Here is an 11,328-nt window from a genome sequence, read left to right as displayed (position 1 = left end):
GTTTCTTGTCATGTGGGAGCACTTCCATACCTTTGATTGTCTTTGCTGCCCTTCTCTGAAACTTTTCCAGTTCCAAGAAAACTTGTGTGTTGGTTCTCTGCACAAATGTGAATTCATCCTGTATATATAGCAGATTAATCAATATGATGAGATTTAAAAGTCATCCTCTGAAGGGAATCCTCTAGAAAACTATCATCTTCTCTGTTACTCAATAAGAGACATACCAGCTGTACTGAAATGTCAGAAGGGTTTGCACAGCTGACAAGTTGCTGAAAACGGAGCATGGCAGCATCTCCATAAATTCTCTTTATCCAGCCAAGTGCAGCAGCTTAATATAGACTTAGTAAAAGCTTTAGTCCTACTGTCTCTCTCACACACTGAGATCCAGTTCTGCCACGGGCCATGACAAAAACATGAATGTGGGGATTTAACAGCGTGTAATACCATTAGTAGCACAGCATTTTATAAATTGTTTTCTGCAGGTTTAAAAAAATGTCTGAATTCAGCCAAAATTCTGACCAAGAAGTCAGAATTGAGGACATTGATGAAGATGAAATCTTAGGAAACTTATCCCCTGAAGAGCTGAGGGAGCTCCAATGTGAAATGGAAGTCATGGCTCCAGACCCAAGAGTCCCAGTTGGAATGATACAGAAAGATCAGACTGAAAAACCTCCAACGGGAAACTTTGACCACAGATCTCTTGTTGATTACCTGTATTGGCAGAAGGCATCAAGACGCATGCTAGAGGATGAGAGAGTTCCCGTCAACCTCTTGCCATCTGAGGTAATAAGCGAGAATCACAACCGTTTATTATGCATCTGTTATAAGACTTATTGTAAGAGTATATTGCCAAAGATCAGTGCCTTCATAACAATAGGTTTGATGCTTTTGTCTTCCTCTCTGTCAGTTCCTTCTACAAATTAAAGCACAGTATAGTGTATGAATTTAAACTCAGTCAAATCTTGTTTCAGAATTCTGTATAACTATAGGATGTAACTTGAAAGATTACCCCAGGGTTTTTATTTTTACTTTTTGCCCTAAATTGTTAACTACATTTTCAAATGTAAGAAAGTGACGTTTTTATTTCATCAAAACCTCTGACTGAAAAAACACCATATAAAAGCAAAATCACAAAATAGAAGTCAAGCTTTTTATTTCTCCATAATATATATAAGAATATATATATTAGCTAGTGTGATTTTCCTTGATAACTTTAATATAATTAGAAGGGCTTAATAAACTCTAAAATTAGATAATAATAGTAATAATTAATATAACAATGTCGCATTGAAAATATGTCTTTTTGACTGTGAGTTACAGTCACTAGTGACTATGAGCCCAAACTTCATGGGCCAAATACTCAGCAGATGTAAATCAGCCAAGTTAATGGAACTGGGGATCCAGTTGTATGTCTTAGGGTGGGCTCTGATTCAAGAGTCCAACCCTATTCAGCAATGCACTTAAGCACTTTCCTAAGTCCAATTGACTTAAAGTTAAGTACGTACTTAAATATTTTGCTGAATTGGGGCCATAGTCTTTATGCAGGCCAAATTCCAACTGAATACAAGGGGGATGTACCTGCATAAATACATCTGGATTAGGACTTGTAGGAATTTTAAATGACTCAAGGGAGAAACAGTGTGTGACTTTTTACTATCAGTCCAACCTTATATAATATGGTTGTATTCTAGTATGTCAGTACTGTATATCCCTGAATTCCAGTAAAAATTTTTAGTGTCCCAGTAGCTGTTTACAAAGAAGATAAGCTGTTGCTCGATCATTGTTGGCCTTTAACAGGTTCATATATAAATGTGCTTCCTTTTATACTTTGGGATGTTGAAAGGTGTTGAGGTTTCTTAAACCTTTATTGTACAAAGTAGAGATGGGCCTGAGTTGCACAGTTTGGATCCAGATTTGAACTACAGGCGAGTCTCATCTTACGCACATTTAACATGCGTGAATTCAGCTTTGTGCGGTCGGCAAAAACAAAAAAAAGAGAGAAAAATACCTGTAGTGCAGGCGATTCCGCTCGCCATTACACTCAGTGTAATTTTGACTATACGCAATTTTCGCTTTACGCGCTGACATTGGAACGTAACCCCAGCGTAAGATGAGACTCGCCTGTATTCCAAAGTTGGGGGTTGTGTGTTTCATTCCCAGCTGTGTCAAGTTAAATCCATATGAAAACTCCGAAAAATTATATTCCAGCATCCTCTACTTTGTCACTTCAGAACTTGACAAATAGCAACCACCACTGGTACAAAGGAGAAGTGCAGTTAAGTGTCACGGTGGTCCCAATCCTGGTCTCAGTGGGGCAGGACCACCACCACCACTATCTGCATCCCTTACTCTTGTACGTACAAAGGGCCTGATCCTGCACTCCTTATTTATATATAAACTCTCACAGGAGTCCATGGGAGTTTTAAGCTGTCTAATTGCTTACTAATAGCAAGCTGCAGACAAAGTGAAATGGGTCCTGAGTAGTAAAATCCAGTTCTTACCCATCATGATGATTCTGGGATGCATTAACAGGTGTGTTGTAAACAAGACACGAGAAGTCATTCTTCCGCTTTACTCTGCGCTAGTTAGGCCTCAACTGGAGTATTGTGTCCAGTTCTGGGCACCGCATTTCAAGAAAGATGTGGAGAAATTGGAGAGGGTCCAGAGAAGAGCAACAAGAATGATTAAAGGTCTTGAGAACATGACCTATGAAGGAAGGCTGAAGGAATTGGGTTTGTTTAGTTTGGAAAAGAGAAGACTGAGAGGGGACATGATAGCAGTTTTCAGGTATCTAAAAGGATGTCATCAGGAGGAGGGAGAAAACTTGTTCACCTTAGCCTCCAATGATAGAACAAGAAGCAATGGGCTTAAACTGCAGCAAGGGAGATTTAAGTTGGACATTAGGAAAAAATTCCTAACTGTCAGGGTAGTTAAATACTGGAATAGATTGCCTAGGGAAGTTGTGGAATCTCCATCTCTGGAGATATTTAAGAGTAGATTAGATAAATGTCTTTTAGGGATGGTCTAGACAGTATTTGGTCCTGCCATGAGGGCAGGGGACTGGACTCGATGACCTCTCGAGGTCCCTTCCAGTCCTAGAGTCTATGAGGAAGGGACAAGAAAATTAAATTGTACATGAAATAGATCTTCAGGGAAACTGGCTAACCTTCCTGGCAGGAACAGAGCAGAGGCCAATATGATGTCATTACTGATGCTAAAAGCACAATTCTTGCTTCAAGCAGTGTTCAGAAACCACTTTCCCACTGCAGAACACAAAAGCAGTTGAACTAATATTCACCTACATCCCCAGTGGTGCCCGCTGAATGCTAATGCTCTACACAGAAGCCTAGACTTCTAAGGCTTGAACACTAATAGTTTTACCCGTTACTATGATTTTCTCCTCTTTGGTCTTCATTAGACTGAACCACAGAGCCAATATCTAGAAATGTATCTCCAGTTTTTTGCTACATGAAAAACAAAGGTTTCCTAGAAATGCAATAGACAACCCATTGTTATATCAGAGAAAATTAGGGCTGATCTACCATTGATGTCAATAGAAAGATTTCTCATGACATCAGTAGACTTTAGATCAGAAATGTGAAAGAAGTTATTGGCATTCTTGGAAAGTTTATATGAGAGACTGCTGTATAACAGTATTTAAGTAAGGGATTATTGTTCATTCACACTTGGGCCAGAAGTACTATGAACACTGTTTCTTTTTTCTAAAAGCATTCTCTTATATATGATGAGAGGAAAAACAGATATGTTAAATCCATTTGCTATACTTTTTGTGACAGACCCAGGCCAGTGGGGCACAGGAGTCTGGTAGAGGGCAAATATACTGGTGACTGGCTGAGTCGTTTTCTGTTCCCTGAGTGACCAGAGCAGGGGTGCACTAGAGTAATCAGGAACCTTCTAGAACCAATTAAGGCAGACAAGCTGATTAGATCACCTGCAGCCAATCAAGGCAGGCTAATCAGGGCACCTGGGTTTAAAAAGGAGCTCACTCCAGTCAGGGATGGGGGAGCCAGAGGAGAGGAAGTGCGTGTGAGGAGCTGGGAGCAAGAGGCACAAGGAGCTGAGAGTGAGAGGGTGTGCTGCTGGAGGACATTATCAGACACCAGGAGGAAGATCTTGTGGTGAGGATAAAGAAAGTGTTTGGAGGAGGCCATGGGGAAGTAGCCCAGGGAGTTGTAGCTGTCATGCAGCTGTTACAGGAGGCACTCTAGACAGCTGCAATCCACAGAGCCCTGGGCTGGAACCTGGAGTAGAGGACGGGCCCGGGTTCCCCCTAAACCTCCCAACTCCTGATCAGACACAGGAGGAGTTGATCCAGACTGTGGGGAAGATCAGAGTTGAGCAAATCTGCCAATAAGCACAGGACTCACCAAGGTGGAGGAGGAACTTTTTATTTCAGTGCATAATTAATGTAACAAAACCATTTTAAATTATTTCAGCTATTAGCATTTTGTCTTCTTTAGAGAAACATTGCAGAGAAGTTTGAAGAAAATACTGGGGATATGGACAATATTGCTAAGCAAAAAATGGTAGAAGATACTACAGAAGCAGACAGAAAAGAAATATATTACAAAAATGAACATGTTGAACAGGCCAAGCCTGGTTCAGCACAACAATCGGGAGAAACAAATGAAGAGAGAAGCTATAAAGAGACAGAAGATGAGGAGGAGCATGATGACGATGAGGAGGAAGAGGAGGAAGATGATGACGACGATGATGAAGATGATGATGAAGAGGAGGAGGAGGAGGAAGATGATGAAGAAGAATCAAAAATGAATAAGCCATATGGAGACAAAAACAGCAACAGTGATCAGGTAACTAAGAAGCCATGTACAAAATCAGGGGAAAATCCAGAAAACCATGAGAAGAAAGTATCAAAACTACAAATTCCAAAGAAGTTAGCTGTAGATACTAGTTTTATTAAGTTAAGTGCAAGACCTTCAGGAAACCAAACCAATTTAGATGAGAGCTTGCAGAAGGTCCGGAAAAATGATCCAGATGTGAAGGAACTCAACCTGAACAACGTTGAAAACATCCCAAAGGAAATGCTTGTGGACTTTGTGAACGCCATGAAAAAAAACAAGCATGTAAAAACATTTAGTTTAGCCAATGTGGGAGCTGATGACAACGTAGCTTTTGCTGTGGCCAACATGTTACGTGAAAACAGAAGCATCACTACTCTAAATATTGATTCAAATTTTATTTCAGGCAAGGGAATCATTGCTATCATGAGATGTCTGCAGTATAACGAGACGTTAACTGAACTGCGCTTTCACAATCAGAGGAACATGTTGGGCCATCAAGCTGAAATGGAAATTGCCAGGCTTCTGAAAGCCAACCCTAAGCTGCTGAAGATGGGCTATCATTTTGAACTTCCAGGCCCCAGGATGGTTGTTACCAATCTGCTCAGCAGAAATCTTGACAGACAAAGACAAAAAAGGCAGGAGGAGCAAAAACAGCAGCAATTAAAACAGCAGAGAGAGTTAATAGCCATGTTAGAAAATGGACTAGGGTTGCCTCCTGGGATGTGGGAAATGCTAGGGGGACCAATGCCTGATTCAAGGATGTATAGCTCAATACAAGCCCCCAAGCCGCCACCTGTCCCTAAAATTATGCCCATGAGCAGGAAAAATGAACATGCAAGAAAGCCAGCCCCTGAAGAACAGAGTAGTGAGGAACCTGCCTCCTTCAAAATGGTCAAACTCAAGAGAACTCAGCGCAAGCCCACTATACCAGAATACGTTGAACCAGCTGAAAAAACAAATATCAAAGATGTGATCAAGACTCTTAAACCAGTTCCAAAAAAACGACCACCTCCCCTGGTTGAGATAACCCCAAGAGAAAAGCTCTTAAATGACATTCGTCAGAGTAACGTCGCTTATCTTAAACCGGTAAGTGTTTATGAAACAGAATGGTAGCAACAGAGAAATATTTCCATCTTTGTAATTGAATGCAAATCAAATCTAATATTCTATTTTAAGGGCTTCCACAAAAGCATCTACAAAAATTGTGGGCATATTCATTTTCAGGCATATAAACGTGTTTGTTGTATGAAAGTTGGCATTTTTTTTAACAGATTTTGAGCAGTAGTCATGTGTTTCTATATGCACAAATGCAGACTTGCACAGGCAAATTAATACAACCACAAATTTTGCAGATGCAATTATTAATGCCTGGTGAAAATTTGGCAGCTATGCTTTCTGGATAGATGCACTTAATTTTAAAATGATGATGAATTTATGTTATGGAATTTTGATAAAGGGTTTGTTAGGTGCCTCCTGGGCCGTTATGAGCTGTTAGATGAATTCATACTTTAATTCACACTTTACACATCTCAGTAATGACCAACCACAGTTTTACTTCAAATGTGGTGAATATTAAGCCCAACTTACAGTCCTTATATAGGAAAAGCTCCCACTGGGTCGTCTTTGAGCAATGATGGCAAGACCCACACCGTGGGTCTATCTGCCCATAGAGTGAGATGTCATGCCTGATTTAAGCTCATAAGTAGACAAATCAAAAGCTCCTCTAAATAGCAGTCAGTGAAATGGTACCACTGATACAAAGTCCTAAAGGGAGATTTCAAATCTTTGTATGCCCACAATCATAAAGGTAAAAGAAAAGGACTCAACTAATAGATAAGCAAAAAAATTAGGAGTGTGTGTGTGTGTGTGTGTGTGTGTGTGTGTGTGTGTGTGTGTAAATCTGTTTCTTTTAGGGTGCAAATAGTTGCAGGAATGATTTATTACTAATCCTCCAAATATTATGCAGGGTCCTTAACAATTTATGGTCAATCTTATGAGTTTCTGCACCTCATAATAATACTTATCTAGCACTTTTCATCCATAGATCTCAAAGCCCCTTACAAGGTGAGTATCATTATCCCCATTTCACAGCTGGGGAAAGTGAGGCACAGGGAAATGAAGTGACTTGCCCAAAGATTACCCAGCAAAGCAGTGGAAAGGCCAGGAACTGAACCTAGGTCTACTTAGTCACCTGTGCAATGCCTTAGCCTTAACATAAGAACATAATAATGGCCATACTGGGTCAGACGAAAGGTTCATCTAGCCCAGTATCCTTTCTTCCAACAGTGGTCAATGGCAGGTGCCCCAAAGAGAATTAACAGAACAGGTAATCATCAAGGGATCCATTCCCTGTCGCCCATTCCCAAGTTATGGCAAACAGAGCCTAGGGACACCATCCCTGCCCATCCTGGCTAGTAGCCATTGGTGGACCTATCCTCCATGAATTTATCTTGTTCCTTTTTTGAACCCTGTTATAGTCATGGCCTTCACAACATCCTCTGGCAAGGAGTTCCACAGGTTGACTGTGCATTGTGTGAAGAAATACTTTCTTTTAAACCTGCTGCCTATTAATTTCATTTGGTGGCCCCTAGTTCTTGTGTTATGAGAAGGACTAAATAACACTTCCTTATTTACTTTCTCCACAACTGTCATGACTTTATAGCCCTCTATCATATTCCCCCTTAGTTGTCTCTTTTCCAAGCTGAAAAGTCCCAGTCTTATTAATCTCTCTTCGTACAGCAGCCATTCCACACCCCTAATAATTTTTGTTGCCCTTTTCTGAACCTTTTCCAAGTCCAATATATCTATTTTGAGATGTGGCGAACACATCTGCACGCAGTATTCAAGATGTGGGCATACCATGGATTTATATAGAGGCAATATATTTTCTGGCTTATCTATCCCTTTCTTAATGATTCCAAACATTGTTAGCTTATTTCGACTGCCGCTGTACATTGAGTGGATGTTCTCAGAGAACTATCCGCAATGACTCCAAGATCTCTCTTGAGTGGTCATAGCTAATTTAGATCCCATCATTTTATATGTATAGTTGGGATTATGTTTTCCAATGTGCATTACTTTGCATTTATCAACATTAAATCTGCTATTCTGTTGCCCAGTCACCCAGTTTTGAGAGATCCTTTTCTAGTTCTTTGCAGTCTGCCTGGGACTTAACTATCCTGAATAGTTTTGAATCATCTGCAAATTTTGCCACCTCACTGTTTACCTCTTTTTCCAGATCATTTATGAATACGTTGACTAGAACTGGTCCCAGTACAAACCCCTGGGGGACACCACTATTTACCTCACTCCATTCCGAAAACTGACCATTTATTCCTAGCCTTAGTCCCCTGCATTCCCATAACTCCCTCTCCAAATGACACAGAGGACAGGGGCCCAGTAACTTACAAGACATAAATGAACTCCTATCAAGATGATTTGGAGTTACGGAGGCTCAGCATCTCATGCATGGAAGCCTTTAATGCTTACCTGTAAAGAAAGTTCTTACAGGGCTTTCACCACTCAAAAGATCTCATGAGAGACTGTTCTAGTTTTAGTGGGGAGAGGAGTAAGTTTGTTTGTTTGTTTGTTTGTTTGTTTGTTTGTTTTACAGCAACTCTTCCTTACGTTGTTTGAGATAATCATGACATTACAAATGGTGACACTGCCACTGCCCCTTAATCTATGTCTATGTCTGTATACTGTTTCTAAGGTATATTTAGTGCATATGCCACGACTTTTGAATTGATAATTTGCTAGACAGGCAGAAGTGGCTCCTCCTGAGCTGCTTTGGTCTATCTGGTCTAGGACACATTTTTAAAATTGCCTGAGTACATATCAGATAGAATCAAATGGCCTCTAACGTATTGTTTTGGTCTGTAGGGCACATATAATGCCTTCAATAATATCTTAATTAAAAATATTTTTTTTAATAAATAGAAAAAACCAAACAAGAAAGACCATGGGCTAAATTCACTTCTGGCACGAGCAAGTGTAACTGGAATGAAATCAATGGAGACAGGCCCTTTTACAGCAATGGTGAATTTGGTTTTGCATTTATGAAATGTTAACAGTCAGCATGTATTTAACAAAATAATATATTGGTCCCGGATCTGTGTATATCACTCAGTGGTTCTTAACCTTTACTGCAGCCTGCACCCCTTTGGTTCTCAAAATATGTTCTTGCACCTTGTCAAAAATCAAAATATGTTCTCGTATTCCTTAAACTTAGATATATTTTGTTTGTATATTACAGTAATCATTAAAAAATGTATAATGTTAATAAATACATAGGTTTGATGAAACAAAGTAGTTGTATTTACCTGCCTGTGCTTAATTTGTGTTTTTGATGATTTACCTTCTAAAAAAAATCTGGCATGTCTCGTCACACGCCCAGAAAGGGCATCTCGCACCCCGGGGGGGCATGCACCCCAGGTTAGGAACCACTGTGTGACTATAGTGACTGGACTTGGACCTGTTCCCATTTAAGTCAATGGCAAAATTCTTGGCAACAACAGGAGTAGGATCTGGGTCTGATTAATGCATTTTAACAAAATATGGGGCAAAATTATGGAAAGTACTAATGAATTTGGATGCTTCTATTTTTATGTGTCCAACTTGAAATACTTTAAGGAGGCTGATTTTCAGAAGTGGCGAGCCCTCAACCTCAGAAAACCCAGCCCCTTTCAGAAGTCTCGGGTTAGGCACTCAAAATCATGGCCATTGTGTTTAACGTTCTTTTCTTCTAGGATCTAATACTGATCCCGTAGTTCTTATGTAAGTGATCAGGCCCATTAAATTCTGTGAAAATCATCATCCAAATGGATTTGCTTGTGGGATTAAGGAACACTCTCATGAGCAAGAGTGTGGAAGATCCAGTCTAAAAAGTAAATTGCCAAAAGGTGCCATTCCAATTTCTCAAGTAATTGACACCTGCTTCATAACTTCCTCTGAATTTTTTTCAATGTATTAATTTTTTTTAAATTACAGGCCATATTTTGGTCCCATTTACATTTGTACAAACTCACGATATTCAATGGAATTACACAGGCATAACTGAGACAAGAATTTGGCCTGACATGTTAAGAAGATGAGAGGTCTTAAAATGACACCTGCCTGTAAATTCAAAGTTAATGCTGCCACTATGTCCCTAACTCACATCACTGGGGTATTTTTATTATTATTACTATTATTACAGCGGCAAGATTATTTAAAGAGTAATTTAGCTGCAAAGATAGGCAGTCTTCAAGATTTCTGCCCTTTTACATTGGTGTAGAAGTGTTGTATCTTGGATTCTGTCGTACTGTCTAGAAGTAAAATACCCGCAGTGGACAAGGCACTGGACTTGGATTCAAGGCACATAGACACTGTGTGATCTTGGCACCTCACTTAAAGCCTCTCCAGAGTCTCTCTTTCCCCATCTGTTTCCTTATGTGGGATAAGAATGCCTCCTCGCCTTGTAGAGCACTCTGAGATCTATGGGATCTGTATCTGGGCTAAGTGGTGTTATTGATGGCTATCTGATTTATCAAGCAATAACCAACAGCTCTGTGAATTCTAAGAGACAACAAGGTGCTAAGAATTTCATAACCATTACAGCCACAGAATTTCGTGTTACATTTTCAGTACTTTGATGTTACTGTCTGATTATAATAAGCACACTTATTTTCGGAGAGAAGAGGGCGACCCCAGATTTTCCTGCTCTTAACGTGTCTTCTTATTGGTCTTATACAGGTGCCAATGCCTAAACAGCTAGAGTGAAACACCAGATTCTCCTGAAAGAAACAACTTGAAATAAAGACTATTCAAGTTTCACTGACACTTGTTTCAAAGGATGCTTTCTTCAGAAGCCAAGTGGTAGATACGAACATGTGGGAACAATGGCTGTAATATGTATCTGTTTATACATTGATGAAAAGGGTGGAATGGAACAAGTCAATGCTAAAAGGATTTCCATCAGCTATCAAGTAACAACGATACCCTGGTATAATCTCTGTCTGCCAGCTGGATTCTAGTCTCCAGTTTGCCCACAGGTATTTGCCCAGCAGCAGCAATAACTTAACAGGTTTTACAGATTCAGTCAGTAAACTCTATTGCTTACATGGTACTTTCTGCTGTTAAATTCTTCTGCAACACATAGTGCCCTATTGCGATTTTCCTTCTTTACACACACAACCTTCTTTTTTCACACTGCTGTATGCCACTGCTTTTTTAAAAAGAACACGTGATTTCTATCTACACCACTTATATTTTCAGTCCAGAATTATCTTCATTTTTTAGACTGAGGAAACAAACAAAGAGCGAGCAAAAATGCCCTGACTAGGAGAGAGCACAGTGTGCATTTCTTCCAGAACAAACTGCAGTAGTTCTGAGAACAAAATGGCTGCCATCTCTGCAAACAGGCAGAGTTCTTAGAAACTTAAAGCCACAGTACAAGGGAAAAAAAGAAAGTCATAATGGTTGCAAACTTCATACTCCGTCGAATGTGTTCTGGCAAGTATTCTGT

At 39.9% G+C, this 11,328-nt stretch overlaps 1 protein-coding gene across 1 annotated transcript; it reads left to right on the top strand.

Annotated features, from left to right (window-relative positions):
* The first annotated feature begins 332 nt into the window (after nt 1-332).
* On the top strand, nt 333-10,929 carry LMOD3 (leiomodin 3). The gene is made up of 3 exons (XM_050957403.1): nt 333-783; nt 4,482-5,909; nt 10,557-10,929. Exons 1-3 carry the CDS (start codon nt 493-495, stop codon nt 10,581-10,583), a joined length of 1,746 nt encoding a protein of 581 aa, XP_050813360.1. The 5' UTR covers nt 333-492; the 3' UTR covers nt 10,584-10,929.
* Nucleotides 10,930-11,328: the final 399 nt, after the last annotated feature.

This window comes from Gopherus flavomarginatus, chromosome 6, assembly GCF_025201925.1.
Source record: "Gopherus flavomarginatus isolate rGopFla2 chromosome 6, rGopFla2.mat.asm, whole genome shotgun sequence".
In the NCBI taxonomy this organism is placed as follows: Eukaryota; Metazoa; Chordata; order Testudines; family Testudinidae; genus Gopherus; species Gopherus flavomarginatus.
The sequence above is the reverse complement of the archived record's forward strand: the minus strand, read 5'-3'. Positions and strand labels throughout refer to the sequence as shown.